Raw genomic sequence first — 18,542 nt, forward strand, 5'->3', positions numbered from 1 at the left:
ATCTATGATTCAGCTACATTTGGAATACTGCATTAGGCAAATAAAGGCTGTGCAAACACAGTTGGTCTTGTGAAATCACCAGATAGCTTTTATTGCAATAAACAGCAGAGACACCAGGGCAAAGCCCAAAAAATGTGTCTCAGGGAAAGAGAACAAAGACACTCCTTCTTATACATTTTTCTACACTCTAGAAGTTCGAGGTTCACACTGATTCGTTGCTCCATATAAGGCAAAATTTGTAACTAGACAATTTATTGGTCTAAATAGACAAAGAACACAGACCTGGTTCACTGCAAAGAGATTGTCTATTTTGGCTCAATTAACACCATATGTTTGCAGCTTGTACTTGCAATGTAGGTATTTTTAACTACTAATCCTGGCCTTTGACTCTGGCTTTTCTGCCTTACAATCTGAAGCAGACATTGTTATCCCTTTGTCCAAAACAGGTAATACTATCTGTCCCACATTCTCATAATTGTATCAAACAAAGGACATCACAGAGTTGGAAAAATTATAGAAAGAGGTAACCAAGATGATTAAGAGGTCGGGGACCAGCTAAAGATTATGGCATTTTTCAGTTCAGAAGTGATGACTAAAAGGGGATATGATTGAAGTTTATAAAGCTATGAATGGGTAGGAAGTGGACAGGAAGAAATATTTCTCCTTCTCCCAAAACAGTAGAAATCAGGGGCTCCCATTGAAGGCAATGGGCAATAAACCTAACCTTTCAGACCTCTGTTCCTGGTCTGGCCAACCCAGCCTAGGAGAAGACAGTCTTCCAAGCCTCTCATGTCAACCTTCAGCTTCCTGCTCCTTGATCCTCCCCCATCCCTTGGTGCCTCCTGCCCCCTCTGTGGCCAAGGGCTTGTCTCCAATCTTGCCCTTGGCCTGTCCTGCCCAGCCCTAGCCTCTTGCCCAGGTGGCTGGAGTTGGGTCTGTCAAGGTGGTTGTTGTCCACTCCAGCATTAGGGCCTGCTCCATGGACACCTTGGTGCCTGTCCTTGGCAGGCAAGGTGATCTTCTACCTGTCGCTGACTGATTATGCCATTGGCCTCCCTGAGATGCTCCCAGACTGTCCCTTGTTCTTGGCAGCTGCTTTCTCTTCCTAGCAAATTCCCTTAGCAGCTGGACTTGTGGTATCTCTTCTGGACTCAGGTAAGAATCCACAGGCTTACTTGTCACAGTTCCCCAGGGTAGCCAATGAGGGTTGGGCCCACTCTTGGCCTAACATCTGCCCTAGACAGTGGCTACCATCCATGGTTTCTAAAGGCACTAAACCTCTGAATACCAGTGCCAAGAGTCAAAATCAGGGGAAGACCTTGGCCGCTATGCTTTGTTGTTGGCCCTCCAGAGGAACTGGTTAGTCACTGGGATGTTGTGTGGTTTCCAGGCTGTAGGGCCATGTTCTAGTAGCATTTTCTCCTGATGTTTTGCCTGCATCTGTGGCTGGCATCTTAGGATCTGATGGTAGAAAAGCAAGTGGAGTATATATAACTGTGAAATGACCAGGGTGGGAGAAAGAACCATTTACCCGTTAACAAGTGTATAGGGTGCAATTAGCAAGCTTGATTTACATGTGCTGGGTGGTTAGTCACTTTGTGAGACAGCATGGACCACTAATCTGATCCAGCAGGGTTCTTTACGGTCTTTTTTACACTAAGCATTACACATGGAGAGGCATGTGGGTGGGGGGTGGGGAGGACTGTGGAAATGTGCCATGTTAATTGTAATAAATCTTTCCACCAGAACTTCTCTGCAAAATATTTATGAGACCACATAGCAAAGTCAAGAAATGCAAGTCAGAGGTGAAGAAGGCAGCTTCTGTCTAGCTCCCCATTTTAGTTCTGTATTATTCTCCAACCACAATTGTTCTCTAACAAGGATCCTCTATAACTTGGGAAATGTGGCTCAGCAGAGGCGGAGCAAGGGGAAACCACCTGTCTCTGCCCTGAAACGCCCCCGGAACGCCCCCTCCACAGCCTGGCCATGTCTATGCTGTGGCTCTGCCTGGGGCGTCGCGTTCCACCCTGCCCTGTTGGTGCTACACCTCTGTGGCTCAGTGATAAGGCTTTTTGCAGGCAGAATGGTAAGTCTGATATTTTCATGATGGGAAATATATTTCTCTGCTGCAGCTGGAGTAGATAATACTGAGCTTAGAAAGTCCAGCGGCTTGACTTTATACAAGGCAACTTGATCCATTTGTGAATACTTGCAGAGCAACACTGAATTCCTGTTATGGAACTGGGATGGTTGTAAATGTTTAAGACATGGTATAGTGGTTAGAGTGTTACCTAGGATCTGGCAGACCCAGGTTGTCATCTCTCTGCCATGGAAGCTTGCTGGGTGACCTTAGACCAGTCATAATCTAACCTGCCTCACAGCGTTGTTGTGAAGATAAAATGGAGAGAATGCTATAAGCGACTTTGGGTTCCCCTTGGGCTGCAAGGTGGGTATAAAAACAATACATTTAAATACGTTCACAAGAAACTGGATGATCCAAGGAGAAAACTACAGATGCAATGAAGGAAAGTTGAAGATGAAACAGAATCAGCACTAGCACATTACAGGGACACAAGACAGAGTGAGTGACTCTGTGCAGGAATGGAAACATGAACAGCTCTTACATGTTTAAAAGTGTTAAATTCTGGGCACCAGGTGTAACAGAGGCAGCCAATTACAGAGATGGCAGGCATGCAGGCGGGCAATTACTAGGATGTGTCCTAACAGGAGACAGAACACAGGCGATGTGGATTTTCTGAGTGGGCTGGTAAACATTTTCATTCTGTTTGCAAGGCTAGATTATAAAAGGACACAACAGGGGGTAGAGAATTAGATCAACCCAAATCCGAAGAAATTTCAAATTGCCAGTTAGTCTCCCGCTGTTGCTCAAGAAGCCACGGCAATGAGCTGGGATATGGAACCTGGTTTGTTATGCTTGCATATGTCAGACTCAAACAGAGGCCTACGAGGAAGAAGAAAGCAGGAAGATAAATTGGAAAATTGCCTACAAGGCAGCCAGCTAAGCTCTTTGCACAAATGTAGTTCAGATTACAGTAATTAGAAGGAACTAATTGATGATGTTCTTTGAAATATCTCCAGATGGGTTTTCTTTAACTTCAGTGATTTCAATTTTGAAAGCACAGAGGAGATGAAATGCTTATTAAGAGGACATAATAAAAGGATCACTTCTCATAATATGAAAAAATGAAACTATCTTAATTCCACCGATGTGAGACTCAGATCCCCTGCACTTCTTCAGTCCCTATGCAGTGCAACAAATATTCAAGACAAGAAGAAGATCATAGCCAAACTGGAGACCCACTGACCATTCACTTACCTCATTACAGCAACCTGTTTAATAGCAGATAATTTCTCCATTGTTTTTACCAAAGCTAGCATTGACTGGGCATGAGTGTGGCTTAAGAAAGTCTTCTGTTATCCTAAGACTAACCTTGCTATCAGATGGGCTGTACTCAATTAAAAGTGGACCTTTCCTGCCTCCTCTTTCTCCCAATAACCACTGGCATATCTGGGGTGGGGGGCAGAACTCCCCATGGAGTTCCAGACTGGGATGCAGAGTCCATGTGGAGATTTCAAACAGGGCCAGCCAGCTTGCCCCACCCCCATCTCCACGTGGAGATGGAAACAACAAGGACTAGTTAAGCTCAGCTGGGGCTAGACTTGGATGCAACTCTAAACTGCTAGATCCAAGCCTGGCCCCAGTCCAGCTCAGACTGATACTGGCTGCTCTCATCTCTCTAGCTTTATATGGTTGACTCTGCCCAAGCTGTCAGACACTATGGGCTGTATGTAAAGCTTGGGCTGGGGCAGAGCTTAGAGTTAAACCCTAGGCTGGCCCCAGCTGGGCTCAAACCAGCCCTTGCTGCTGCCATCTCCATGTAGAGATCAGGGGCAACATTGCACTGGGGTGAAACCAGGATCTCATGTACCAGGGCAAAATTCCTATTTTGAACTTGCCCTGGTTTGTGCTTCTGCACGGCTCTCCCCTTCTGTCCCACTTCTGCTCCTGTAATGCTCCAGTTGTTTCCACACGAACCCAGGGCTCTTGGAGTTGCAGCGCGATCCCATCCGTGCATGCGCGGACAACCTTCGTTTCCTGCATTTCCAGCATTCTGATTGGCTGATGTTTTCCTGGGCTGACTACAATCCCCACCGGCCCTTGCGGCCGAGAGCCAAGTGCTGTTGTATTGCTGAACCTTGGAAGGCATCGGTGGCCTGCGTCAAACAAGCGAACCCACTGACAAAATGACAAACTCATGACAAAACTCTTTAATTGCTCACCTATTCCACTTTTAGTGTGGTGGTGTCAAGCCAGGGAGGCGGGGCTCATCACTGTCAGCTCGGTCTTCTGCACAAAATGGGAGGGGCTCCCTGAGGCACAAAAATCATGGTGCTGACATTGGGGGCAGCTTGAGTAAATGCTAGGTGGAGCCAATATGTGAGCCATTTGCATGTGCTGGTCTGGATTGTGGAGTCTGCCATGAGATCACCTGCTGAGGCAATCCCCCCCTCCATGCCGACCACCTTCCCCAGGGCCATTCTGGCCTGGCAAGCCCACTGCAGGCTCACCAAATAAGTCAATCCTCCCCCATCCCGTGCTGCTGTGGGCTGGCAAGGCTGCTGTGGGCTCCAGAGCTGAGGCAGCCACCCCCCCCCCCAGTACCGACCACCTAATCCAGTGCTGTTCTGGGCTGGTGAGCACCTTGTGGGTTCAACAGCCTAGGTAGCCACCCCCCAAGTGCTGATCTGGTATGGCAATGCTGCTGCAGGCTTGACAGCTGAGAGACACTCCTTCCCAATGCTGATCTGGGATGGCAAGCCTGTTGGGGGCACACCAGCTGAGGCAGCCACTCCCCTCCTCCCGGACTGAGCCCAACCAAGTCACATGTATGTCCTAGGCGGCATAGCGCCAAGTGGGTGAGGGGTGGAGCGCACGCCTGCCCCTGGCATAGTTCCCCCTTGCTCCGCCCCTGGTCCTAGCTGACCCTCATGACAAATGAGTTCAACACCCCTGCTCACACAGCCTCATTTCTCTAAGCGCTGACAGTCACAATGAAGTCATTGTAGTCAGGAGGGATCTTCCTGGGACAAAATACTGTGGTTTGCACAGTTATCACATCAACAAAAGAAGAAGAAAATGCCTGGAAAGGTGTTTTACAGGCTTTTTGCTTAGAAGCCTGCTTGGTTGCTATTAAATTCAAGATCTTATCAAAGTGCTGAGAGTAGCAAACAAGATCTTATTGCTTGTTTAACATCTAACAGGAGCAGTGCATCCCCCAGATCTGATAAGCTTAAATCTGGCTCCAAAACCAGTTATAGTAGTGAGATTTCAGCTAGGAAGTCTTTTGACTTCATAACTTGGGCATTTAAACACTTCAGACGGGAAGTCTATTTGCCCTTATTTGTCCAGCAGGACTCTGTATAGCTGGATTGCGGAGATGCAGACTGGAATAGAAGTACTGGGGGTTTAGTTAGAATTGTAGCTACATTTTCAGTCCTTCCAAAGTCCAAACAGTTTTGCTTTATACCCTTTGAAATGCTGCATCTAGCCACAGTTTTTTTTTTAAAACCTCTCTGAACTTGAAAAGCTGTTTTTGTCTGTGTGCAATTTTTCCGAATGAACCTGCAGCTGCTCTGCTTAATTGGATTCAAAGCAGAGACTACCTTTTAAAACCACTACCTTTCAAAGCCATTTAGATGAAACAGACAGTAGCTGATATGCTAGGCTACTGATCACTGGAAGCAAGGAATGAATCATGTAGGAGTACATTGCTTGCGAATGATGGTCATCAAAAGTGGGAGGCATTAACAGTTGCAAGCAGAAACATGAGTCTCTAACAGCCTTCACTCCTCCAGTGCAGGTCCCCTTTTCTCTCCCCTCGCCTCCTAAGCAATACAGTCTGACACAACTGTGGATTGTGTATGTCTGAGCTAGGTTGGATTGATCCCTGATTTATAGTGCTCCCAATGGACAAAGATCATACTTTTATTTCTTCTGTGCATTGTAATTGTTTCCGGTTAGACTTCTTCCTTGTTTCAGCTTCTCTGGTGCCCCAGATTATTGCCTGTGATACAGATGTTACTGTTATTTCTGATCATGCCCCCACTGATACTGTGGTTTGCAGACTGGGTTTATGGTATGAACCACCTGGTTTATGGTATCTTAATGATGAGTTTTAAAACTCAAATAAATGATGGCTCAATTATCAGAATATTTTATCATAAATCAAGGAATAGCTAGTAATGCTACTGAATGGGATTCTTGTAAAGCTTTTGTAAAGGGAAAATCATTGCATATGCTTCCTATTCCTACAGTTTTTTGCTGAAGAACAGCATTTTCTAATTCAAACTAGGTAAGATTAAAAATCAGTTTTGTATTCCTCATGGGGAACCACCACTCCCTCAGTACTAATGATGACACATGTGGAACTGGAGTCCTTCCATGCCCTTTAGGTGGTAAACAGATTATTTATATTTTATTATTAATTTATTTTGTCACATTTCTATCCCACCCTATCCCAAGGGCTCAGGGCGGTCACAACAGTTATCAATCACCCTTACAGAGAGAAGACAACCATAGTTGCATTAGGCATCCACTTTAATTTCTGATTGACTAGCATGAAGTGACATTTTATTGAAGAATGTCAATTTCAGATAGATAGCTGTGTTGGTCTGCAATAGAAGACCAAGTCTCAAGGACATCAGCACCTTAAAGATCAACAAAATTTCCATGGTATAAGATTTTGAGTTTAAAAATTCCTTCGTCTGGGCTTAGCTCCTCGAAATGTATACCACGGGTCACCAGGTTGTTGCCTTTGAGTGTCACGGAGCCTGTCAAATGTTTTTAAAAAGCAAGCAATGAAAGTTGTGCTTTTGCCTGGCAAGGGATCTGGCTGGCAGTGCAGATTGTTTAAAATGCTTTTGTTGCCAGAGTAATTCACACAGCAAAGATTCACAACCATATTACAGTGTAGATAAAGCTTTATTCAGGAACTAACATACTTGATATTGAAAAGGAGGGAAAGAGAGACAGAGAGGATCCTAGCTGAGAGACAGCGAGAAAGCATAAGACTGAGTGCAGAACTTCCGAGAGTGAAGATATTGCCCACACAGTCCAATATGGAGGGGGGTGGAACTGAATGGGCTCATGGAGCTGGTACAAGATTGCACCAGTGTGTTTCTCCACCAGTGTAAGTGGCATTTAGGTTGGCAGAGATGGCAAACTGGGAGGTGGACAGGGGCTGCACAGTGCCTGACCTGGAAGAGAGCCTGGTCCCCAGAGCTGCATTGGTGTCCAGGTGGATGCCGGTGTGGCAGGGGGCATTCCTGGTGGTGGAACTAACTTTTGTTGGTTTCCACTGGCCTTTCAGCCCTTTAAAATAGAAGTCCATAAGATGATAGCACATCAGAGCGGTAAAATATTGTTTGTTTTGTTTGAAGGCAACTCTAAAAAAAGAGGAGCAATCAAAGAGCCCACCTGCATTCTGACAGCAGTGGAGCATTTTACCATCTCATTCTGCTGCATATATTGACATGTCCTCAGAGAGAAAAAATACTAATGAAAGTCGTAATGAAGTTTTCATCAAAGCGGCTTTTACAAATATTCTCTAAATACTGACTGAACATTCCTTCTCCGTTGAAGATTCTTGGACGGTGGACATTCACTATTTTTACTTCCCAGAATACAACAAATAGCAGTTCAATTATATCCACAAATCACCCATAACTAGAGCTATGGAAGCTACATAGTTCCTGAGTCCTATGCCATGTCTTCCTCCAACTTAGTACTATCGTTAGAAATGCCCAATTCTACTCTTACGTAGAAGATGCATTCCTTGAATGCAAACTAGGCGAAACAGCCCTCATTCTGCAATTAGGATGCATTTATGTAAATTACCTAATTTACATAACCTTATTTATGTTCCACTATGCTGAAAACATTCAGATATGCTAAGTAAATGCCTTCCCTTAGATGAAATTAAATGTTATGGTTCTTATATACTACAGAAGTATTGCAACATTCTTCAAAAATAATCTTTTATTACTAGACAGTTATGTTAGTGAAGCTCCCTGTTTATATTGTATATCAGATTTGATTTATGAAGGTTTTGAATTATTAGATTTAATATCATAAACATAGTTGGAGATTCTCATACAGAGACAGAATTGATAAGAATTTGCCTCTGGATAATTAACTATAAACTGGAGGTTAAAAATATTTGGAAATGAGGATCCCAAGATGAGGGGCAGCTGACAGCCAGCTCACAAGGCACAAAACAAATATTTGATTACAGAATATTATTCCGTATTAGACCAGTTCATGACTGTGTGATAAACGGGAGGAAGTAAACCCTTCTTTCTAAGGTTGGAGAATGAAATACTGAATGAACATTGTTGTACTGACATCCTCAGCCCATAACTCATGCTTATCCCATATAGAGATTGACATAGAATAAAATATTTTAGTTTAAAAAGCAGATTGCCTTTTTGACAGTGGATACTGTGTTAATAGTATCCAGGTGCACAGCCAGTTGTGTTCTCATTGTTTCTAACACGTCCTCATTGTAAGTCATGTTTTAGATCTCAGTGTGGTCATCAACTAATCAGTGCTTCTCAACTGAATAGTACAGTATCTTAAAATATTTGATTATCAGTTGTATTGTGTGAGGCAGAGGAGAAGGAAAGGAAGCAGCTGCTTTCCTATCCTGCTTGTGGTGGTCCATGGCTTGCCACTGTGGGCAAAGGTGAGACTTATGGTATGATGGATCCCCTGACGAAGCCACAGGCAAAGCCCATTGGGATCAGGAAGTAACAATAAATGATTTGCTCATCACTTTGATTCCTTTCTTTTGCTTGCCACTGTGTGGAACAGGATATTGGGACTACACGGGCATTTACTCTGATCCAACATGGGTTTTCTTATTTCTGAAAATACCTTTTATCAAAAATGTTAACATGTTTCTAGTACCGCAAACTTTTGCTAGTAACATTTAGAGTACCGTGATGAAAACCTAAAGCAAAAGCTACTCTTCTAAGCCAACTCAAAGATGTTGATATTTCTACTACTCCTTTTCCTGACAAGCAAATTTAAAAGGGACTGACTAGCTGGGAAGTGGTGTGAGGAAATACTTGCTTCAGGATGTTAAAAACGTCAATGATCCGATGGTTATTACTTCCATCATAATAGTTTAGAAAACACTACTTTTCCCTCCCTCCCTCCCACTCATCCATCTTTTAGAAGGAAATTTACGGCACAGTCTAAGAAGTTTGATCTGGCTTACTTATACATTGTGATGATGCATCATGAAGCAACAACTTCAAACCTTTCATAAGCCGGTCAATATACAAGCATCATGTGGTTCTCCAAACAAGCTAGCCACATTTATTAGAACAGAAAACCCACCACTCAACATATTTAACTAAAGATCATTTATTTTATTCTGTTCTACAACTTACTGTGTCAACTGATAACATTGAAAAGCAAATGTGATGGAATAGATGTGAACAATCCTGTGGTCTGAACAAAAGAAAACTTAAGCAAAGAGGAAAAAACTGCCTGCAAAAAACCATTCCTTTCTTATTTAAAAAACTCAAACTGAACAAGTCTCTTGCAATTGTAATGGACTCAGCCCCAGATACAGACAAACAGGAATGAACAGGAGAACTATCATACAAATTTTCACTACAGCACGCTGTACACACCTGTTGTCCACCCCACCCCCAAGCCCCTTCACTGTGGTATCACTATTTGCTTGCTTGCTGAGCTTGTCTGCGGAGGAGGACATAGATCTTCTCCTTTATCCAGTCTTTATTGTAGGGCTGGTATGTCTGAGTATCAGCACGATAACTAAGGAAGAATGAAAAGATAAATTAACACTGCTACTCAAAAGATTTCTCAAAACAAAAAAGCATTAACATCTTGTTACAGAAAAGCATACAAGTTTCCAAAAGCAATGGCTTGAAGCACATCACTAGCCTGTATGAGCTCTGTAGACATCAGACTGTAAGAAACTGATACTTTCGCCAGTCCTAGGATGTGTCAGTAATAATGTTTTATTATTGTAATTACATTTTAAAACCACTTTATAGGACTACTTTAATGTGGAGGAATTATATATTTTCTTTTTTTAATGCAGCTATGAAACTATGTGGTAGTCAGGGACTGTATTAAAGCTGTACCAAAGATACTAGGGCTAGGGCTCTGCTGTTAATAAAGCTAACCACAGTTTTCCAAACAGGAACAAAACTCTTGCACTGGTTCCCTACTTTCCTCAGTTAAATCAGATCCTCTGAAGATGTCAGCCACAGATGAAGCAAAACGTCAGGAAAAATGCTACTGGAACACGGCCATTCAGCCCGGAAAACCCACAACCCCTAAGTCAGGGGTAGGGAACCTGCGGCTCTCCAGATGTTCAGGAACTACAATTCCCATCAGCCTCTGTCAGCATGGCCAATTGGCCATGCTGGTAGGGGCTGATGGGAATTGTAGTTCCTGAACATCTGGAGAGCCGCAGGTTCCCTACCCCTGCCCTAAGTGATTCCAGCCATGAAAGTATTTGACAATACAAAGCAGTTAATGTTAAAATTACAAAAAAGCTTATAAATAACAGACTGTAAAATGTACATTAAAAATAATGCTAATCAAAAGACTAGCAGAAGCCAAATGCTTTATATTTCAAAGGGCCATGAGGACAGTCCTAGTCTGTTATGTATTGAAATGGATAAAAATTTAAAAAATCAGATTTTAAATAATTAGATCTGATTTTTTAAAAATAAAATTCTTTTTGAGAAAAAATGTATTTAATATATATTGTCGAAGGCTTTCATGGCCGGAATCACTGGGGTGCTGTGTGGTTTCCGGGCAATATAGAACACGGCCATACAGCCCGGAAACCACACAGCACCCCAGTGATTCCGGCCGTGAAAACCGTCGACAATACACTGAACATCTCTACGGGGAGAAATTGTTCCAAGACACACGGAGATTGGAAAAACTACGGCTCAGGAAAGCACACCTACTGTGTTCTCTAACCTTTCTTCTACGTTGCAGAGACACAGGTACTATCCCATCATTTCTTGCAGCCAAAAGGACTTTCAAAACACCACAGGCTCACCGTATCTATAACCGCCTAGAACGTATGCTTTTACGTGAGATAGAACATGGCCATACAGCCCAGAAACACCCCACTGTATTTAATAAAGTTTTCTGTTTAAGATACACTATAGTCCAATTCACAATATGCAAGGGAATGGGAGGGAGGGGTGGAATGAAAGGGTGGGGGAGGGGCCCCGGCATCTAGACATGACCCTAGCGAAGGGAGGGGGAGGCAGGGATGGCATGCTAGGGAGGGGGCCCAGCATCTGGACATGGCCCACCCACCTTAGCGGAGGGGGAGGGAGAGGTGGCATGCAAGGGAGGGGAGGGGGGAGGGCTGGCATGCAAGGGTGGGGGAGATTTCTGTAAGATTATTTTGGAAACATTTTGTATGATCACCGATGCTTGGTTTTACATTTCTCAAAATTATGAATCTGTGTCTACACAGCAAAAATGTAAATCCCTCCAAAAAACATAGAGCTAAGAAAACCTTGTTCTCATAATTCCTTTGCATATCTATGTACACAGAATTAACCTATTTCCTTTTAAGAATTAATCTTCAAGAAGTTCAATGAATAAAAATGGTTTGGAGTGGTACAGGTCTGCACAAGGAGCTAAGTGTGAGAAGGGAGGGGGCAAGAAGTAAAAATGCAAACGAAACCTTCTAAGCAGAGTACTACAGAAGTCATGTGATATTTGTGTGTATAGCTTGAGGTTTATGATATTATTCTCTCCCTGGAGGAAAAAATCTATAATGGCAGCAGGCCATTAAAGTGCCCCAGTTTGGGAAGATGTTAATGAAGTTCTTCTACCTATAAGGCAGGCATGCCAGCAAAATACAAACACTTAAATAACAAAATGTAAGTCCTGGAGTCCTGAATGAAACTGGAGATAGTTCAATAATTTGGTAATAATAGTGGCAATGATTTCATAATTATCTATGTATTTTTGGTAGTATAACCAAATCACTATTTTTTGATATAACTGTAAAACTAATCTGAAAAGTGATTATTCTAAAAATCATTCATTCATTCATTCATTCATTCATTCATTCATTCATTCATTCATTCATTCATTCATTCATTCGATTTGGTAAACCTTCCTACCCCCAAAGGGCTCAGGTTTATCTGGTTATATATATTAAAATTATACCAGCAAGAATTAGTCTTTATGTTTAAAAATTATGATTTAAATCTAGTCTTACTAGTGATTTAAATTGAACTGATTTAAATCAAATCCATCCTATTATGTGTCAAAGTCAATTAACCTCTATAAGAAATGCAAACTGATAAGCAGTTCCTTAAAGGTTCCTACAACTTTTAATCATAACCATCCACAATAACATTTGTGTATAATTATATATTCCTTGACAGCATACCTTGGAAAATCACTGTTTAGATTTTTGAGCCTTAAAACATAAAATATTTTGCTCAAAGCATGCCCCCTGGTGGTCTGCTGCTAAAATCTAAAGCAAATACGCATACACGTTTCACTAGTTTCTGAGCCACCATAAAAGCATAGGAAGTCCAATACTTAAAAAAAAGAAACTGATGTGTTATTACAATCATGTGCTACAAGCTCATTTAAAATCCCAAAACTATAAAACCTACTGTTGTGGCTCACTGTTTTTGTTAGTATTTTATTTATTTTTAAGGATCTACAGTTTTCCTACAACATTGCCCCAGAAGGGTCAAGCCAATGCAGTCTTATGAACTTCAAATGCACTGCAACTGCAAATACATCATGAATATGGTTCTGACAAAAATATATTTCAGAGACTTAGTCTTGAGCAAGTGTAATCACAGCTAAGCAATCACAACATGTAGCTGTTCCAATCCTGCAGCTCTCTGCATACAGAGATCATTACATGTGAAATGGAGGCACAGAATGTGTGGGCCTGGTGTGGGATACCGTGGAGGGTTTGGCTATCCCACTGGTGTACCAGCCACCTAGTGTACTGGCGGACAGCCTGCTGAAACTGCTTGAGGTTGTCTCTGAGTGGGCCTTGGGGAATCCTAGGATTCTTGTCTTGTGTAATTTCAACACCCATGCCAATTTGGCCACATTATCACAGGGAGCGGACCTGGTGTCATCCATGGCAGCACTGAGACTCTCTCTGGTTAAAATGGACAACCATGAAAGCCTGAGATGGCAGTGAAGGCAACAAAGAACAGATTCTATGCATCCTCCATTATGCCCAGCACAATCATTTAATGTGATTCAATCTTTAACATCTCTGCTGATGAGATCTAAAATTAATGATTTGGCACCCAGCTGTGAGGCTTCTGCAAGCTTTTTTGAGGATAAAATCTTGTTGCTCTGCCTCGATCTCCCACTGACAATTTATATATTAAGGAAACTGGAGGCCCCTTGGTTGTCTTCTGATCCTATTGGACCACTCTGATTTGCTCTCTCCATCTGATGTTGACAGATTGCTTGCAGCTGTAAGATCTACTACTTGCGCTCTGGACCTATGTCCTTCCTGGCTAGTGAAGGCAAGCCGTAAGGTACTACAGGACCCCTGGTTGGAAATTATCAACTGGTGCCTATTGCAGGGAGTGTTTCCAGGGAGGCTGAAAGAGGCAATGGTATGCTCGCTCTTGAAGAAGCCATAATGAGATTCTATGGATCTGGCCAACTACTGCCCAGTCTCAAATCTTTTGTTTCTGGGCAAGGTAGCTGAGGGGGTGGTTGCGGAACAGCTGCAGGTATTTCTGGAGGACACATCAATTTTGGATCCCTTCCAGTCCGGCTCCCAGTCTGCCATGGAACTGTGCTGGTAGCCATCACAAATGAGCTCCAGATGCAGCTAGACCAAGGCAGGTCAGTGCTGCTGGTGTTATTAGATCTTACTGTAGCATTTGACATGGTTAACTATGACCTTTTGGCCTACCACCTAACTGATGCTGGGATCCAGAGAACAGCCTTAAAATGGCTGACCTTGTTTTTCCAGGACCGAGGCAGCAGAAGATACATGGGATGGGGACGTCCTGGAGCTATCCACTTGTTTGTGGTGTGCTGCAAAGGGCTATCCTCTCTCCAATGTTGTTTAACACCTACATGTGGTCCCTGATACATTTTCAGAGCTTTGGGCTGAGTTGTCACCAATATGCTGATTATAATCAGCTTGTTCTCTTGATAGATGGTCAGCCAGCCACTGTCCCAGATGTCTTGACACAGTTTCTGGAGGCTGGCTTTTGGAAAAGAGAAGACTAAATCCACTGATGACAGAGGTCCTGTGGCTGGGCCATCGGATAGAGGTTCTCAGCTGCTGAGGTTTGGTGATGCAGAATTATATCCAGCCACATCTATTAAAAGTCATGGGGTGACCCTGGGGTCCTCCCTTTCTATGGATGCCCAGGTCACCAATATGGTGAGGATGAACTTTCACCACCAACAAGCTAGGCAGCTGTCCCCCTATAGATCCCACCCTGCCTTAGCACAGTGATGTATGCAATGGTCGCCTTCAGGCTAGACTACTGTAATTCACTCTACGCAGGCCTGCTTTTGGGACTGACTCGGAAACCTAGCACTGGTCCAGAATCCAGCTGATAGACTCCTCACCAGTACACACCTGTGCTTTGGCAGCTGCACTGGCTGCCAGTAGAATTCTGAATCAGGTTCAAGGTTCTGATAATAAACTTTAAGGCCCTGAGCAGTCTGGGACCATAGTAGCTGCTGAACCACATCACCCCATATTGCCCACAGAGAACACTCCGGTCCTCCAATAAGAACCTTTTGGTAGTCCCTGTTCTCAGAGACATGCAATTGGCTCACAGATTTTCTGCTCTGGCGGCACTCTGTCAGCTGACCCACAGGGCCTAAGATGGAGATGTTCTGCCAGGTCTTTGGTTGAGACCACTTGCGTATCCCAATATCATCAGCCAGCCTCCTATAACAATCAGTGTGTTGTTACTTAGTGTTGCTCCCTCTTGACTCAGATAGTTTTTAAAGAGAGTTTATACATGAGCTGGGCCAGATGGTTTTCATAGGCTCAAATTCGTTTGTTTTCCATCTCGTGTTTTTAGTGAGTTTTAATGCTGGATATACTGAATTTTATGTATTTGTAAAATTGTTTTAAAATGTCTGTACATTGCCCAAAGCCCAACTTCAGTAGGGATATAAAATTTAAAAAATAAAAAAGAACAATATATTAGACTAAGAATTCCTTTTTAGATTCACAATTGCCCCTAGAAATATAAAGCTTTGATTCGACAAAGATCTATTGCAATTTATAAGAGTTTTATCTGAAGTTTACAGAGCTTTAACAGTACTGAAAGTATTAGGGACAATTTTAAAATGGGCAAGTGCCACATTTTAAGCATCTTTTGATATAAACATGTATTCAGTGCAAAAATACATGTCACCTAAAGCTTCCAACAGAACAAAGCTGTGCTCAGCAGGGACCAATGTACCTATGTTCAAAGAAAATAACCCTGGAAAGTACTTACACAAGGCAGCTGAGATCAGCCAAATCATCAATGAAATCAAATAACTGGCTAATATCATAGGTGATTGAGGGACTGTTGGGATTCATTCTCTTCAGGTGTTCTTCATACATTTTACAAACTCCTAAGAGAAAAAGGGCAACTTTCAGCACCAACATTAGAAATTCAAGGGGACTTTGTTAGCAAATTCAGCTGTTAAGAAACTCACATAAAGCAAATTAGCACAAATCCAAACAGATTATAGGTCAGTCTGAAAATGGCTTAGCTTTTTAACATACGTTTCGAATAGAGTTACGTCACCATAAGGGTTTCTTCATAATTCTGTATAAAATGTAAATTAAAAAACTGAAACAAAGAATGTATGTTGTGGTTTTCCAAGGTCCACTGCAGAAACTTATAGGAACAGCCCCTCGTCCCAGCACAGCTATAGTCACACATGTTCTGTACATGTACAAAGTTGTACACTGGGAAATAAAATCTTAACCTGGTGGAAAGTTCAGGTCCTTATACATTCTTTACTATGGTGGTACGGGAGGCAGGAGAGGAATTAATACTTGAAATAGAGACAGAACAGGCAGTAGCACCATTTGGATTGTCAGTTTGGGTTCCCACTTTGGGGGCAACCCACTAAAGTCTTAACGGGCACAATCTAAGAAAAGCCTTCAGAAATCATACTCAAGGGAAACTGGCCTTTCACACTTTTAAACCCCAATAACATGCAATATTTCTACACACAGCAATGGAACCTACCTTCCATGCATTCATTCACAGATTCATAATCAGCGTAAGTCCTGCCCTCTGGCCGTTTGGTAGGCTGAACCAGCAAAATTGTGTGAGACTGTACAAGAACAAAGACAATGTTGACTTGGGTTTTAGGAAGCACACTAAGTTGTTTGCAAGCAACACTGAAAAAGAGTTACATCAACACATGGAAAACCAGTTGATCATGCCCAAATTTTCAGTTTCTACTCATATAATATTCTTGAAATTCTCAAAATTTTGAAGACTAAAATACAAAGATCAGTTTTTTTTCAAAATGCTACCATCTCTACAATAAACATATTATGCCACATAATTTCCAGAATGTATTCTATAGTATATATGGAAATAGTTATGAACAAAACACTTAAACAAAACCTAAAAGAGTAATTATTTCTGCATTTTATTGATCTGCATTTTATGACTTCACAAGCAAAGTACAGTAAATTCATTACCTCATTAACAAATCTATTAGTTCACTAATTAAGTAACATAGGGAAATGGTGCCTCCTAGTTATATATTCATTCTTTGCCTCCCTACTTTCCCCTTTTTGGAAATAAAGAGTCATAGGAAAGCAATCATACTAGCAAGATGTTTCGCCTTACCAACTATCATGTTTGAAGGTTGACTCAACAAGATCCTGAGGGCAGAGAGTATGCCCATGTAAGTTCAGGAAACAAACACTTCTACATGTTTTTGTCCAGGTTTTCCTTTTATAATGTAGCCCATTTTAAGACCATTGTCCATTTGCCGATCAAAATCTCTAGAGGTTCAGAAGATCAGATTAAAATGCTGCTATCTGGAGGAAACATCTATGTTTCTAGCCAGGTGGCTATGTATTGTGCAATAATTTATAAGGCCATCAAACCCATGTTAGGCTGACAAATTGAGAAGTAAACACTTACATGATATAATTTTTAAAACTATTATCTTCATTGTCAAGAATATTTCAAATTTTTAAACCCATGATGTAAGTTATAATTTGTTACCTAATCTTGGTTTCTATTGGGAGTTTTTAGTATTACAGTGAATTTTAGGAGTGTATAGGTAGACTTGTATATGTATTTGGCTAAATGCCAGAAGACCAAAACAGCTGCATATCAAAGACCTACTATATGTGTCAATACTCCCATAGCAGCCTATCCTTCAAGGAAAGCTGGCCAGGGGAAGGAAGAGGGTGATGTTTAGCTTAAAATGTGGTTGTAAGGTGATGAAGCCATGCAAGCTTGGCGATCTATGTTTCATTATTGTTTTATTATGCGTTTTGTAACATTCCTTTCCCATACAACAGCCTATAGAAAGAGATACCCCAGACACATCATGGTCCCACTTTTCTCTGTGTTACTGGATCCCTCGTTGGTCCGAATAAAATTATTTTATTCAGCTTCTTGCCTCCCTTCATTCTCCCTCCGTGCCCAAACGCCCCGGGGGTTGGTAGTTTGCCCTGCTGCCTCTGATGGTAACAGTTGTGTATAATTTTGACCTCACTTTCATTGAGGCGACAAGCACTTTGTGGGCCGATCCCCTCCAGACGACACCACCGCCTGGCACGTGCGCCAGTCGTAGGAGCCTCGAGCTGCAATCAGACGCGTACGAATCAAGCCCAAGTTTAACACCTCCGTAGGAAGCCATCCCTTACCCACAATTCTCCCTATGAAACGCAGATCGAGGGACTTCGGGAAACAAAAGAGTCCCGCTCACTCCGACGATCTAAAACGACAAGCGGGACACACGCCGACCCACATTCCCACTGTGAGGGAGGAGGGGGCAAAAATCTTTCTAATACTTTCAAAATGGCTATACCCGTGGAAGGGAGGCTAACGCCTATCACAACGCGCTGATTTGCAGACCCCCTCCCCCAATCGGAGCGTGCGGCTTAGGCCCAAGCCCGGGCTAAATTGGACGAAGATAATCACGGCACTACAAGAAACGCGCCGCTTTTCTCCTCCCCCTCCAACCAGTTCCCGCCACTCTTTGGTCTAAAAAGACCAGAAGGCCCGGTCGCTTTTCTTTACCATAGTAACTCGGTCTATCTCGTTCAGGCGCGAAGCACAAATTATCAACGACTCTTTGACCACAATGCACGGCGGCCACCGGAAGTACTACACCTCACCAACCCTCCAACCCCGCCGGCGTCTTGCGAGCACCATAGAGACTCGGCACTTCTCGCACTCGAACTCTGAAAGGCGGAGCGTCGCTCGTTCACCTCTCGCGATAT

At 42.7% G+C, this 18,542-nt stretch overlaps 1 protein-coding gene across 2 annotated transcripts; it reads right to left on the bottom strand.

Moving 5' to 3' along the window:
- Nucleotides 1-9,435: 9,435 nt before the first annotated feature.
- On the bottom strand, nucleotides 9,436-18,497 carry ERH (ERH mRNA splicing and mitosis factor). Of its 2 annotated transcripts, none has more exons than XM_048484216.1 (4): nucleotides 18,340-18,497; nucleotides 16,315-16,402; nucleotides 15,568-15,688; nucleotides 9,436-9,868 (listed from the first exon to the last, which is right to left on the bottom strand). In XM_048484216.1, the coding sequence occupies exons 1-4, from the start codon at nucleotides 18,340-18,342 to the stop codon at nucleotides 9,766-9,768; spliced, it is 315 nt and encodes a 104-aa protein (XP_048340173.1). In that variant the 5' UTR covers nucleotides 18,343-18,497; the 3' UTR covers nucleotides 9,436-9,765. The 2 variants fall into 2 exon arrangements, with proteins under 2 accessions (XP_048340173.1, XP_048340174.1); XM_048484217.1 differs by lacking the exon at nucleotides 18,340-18,497 and adding an exon at nucleotides 16,930-17,078.
- Between the last annotated feature and the right edge of the window lie 45 nt (nucleotides 18,498-18,542).

The sequence above is a fragment of the Sphaerodactylus townsendi genome, linkage group LG02 (genome assembly GCF_021028975.2).
Source record: "Sphaerodactylus townsendi isolate TG3544 linkage group LG02, MPM_Stown_v2.3, whole genome shotgun sequence".
NCBI classification, from domain to species: domain Eukaryota; kingdom Metazoa; phylum Chordata; class Lepidosauria; order Squamata; family Sphaerodactylidae; genus Sphaerodactylus; species Sphaerodactylus townsendi.

What these genes read in the sequence shown, in the direction of transcription:
- ERH (XM_048484216.1), bottom strand. An exon ending in TGTGAATGAATGCATGGAAG is followed by an intron (nt 15,689 to 16,314) that starts GTAGGTTCCATT and finishes TTTTTCTCTTAG; the next exon opens with GAGTTTGTAAAATGTATGAA. An exon ending in GCTGATCTCAGCTGCCTTGT is followed by an intron (nt 9,869 to 15,567) that starts GTAAGTACTTTC and finishes ATTCTTCCTTAG; the next exon opens with TTATCGTGCTGATACTCAGA.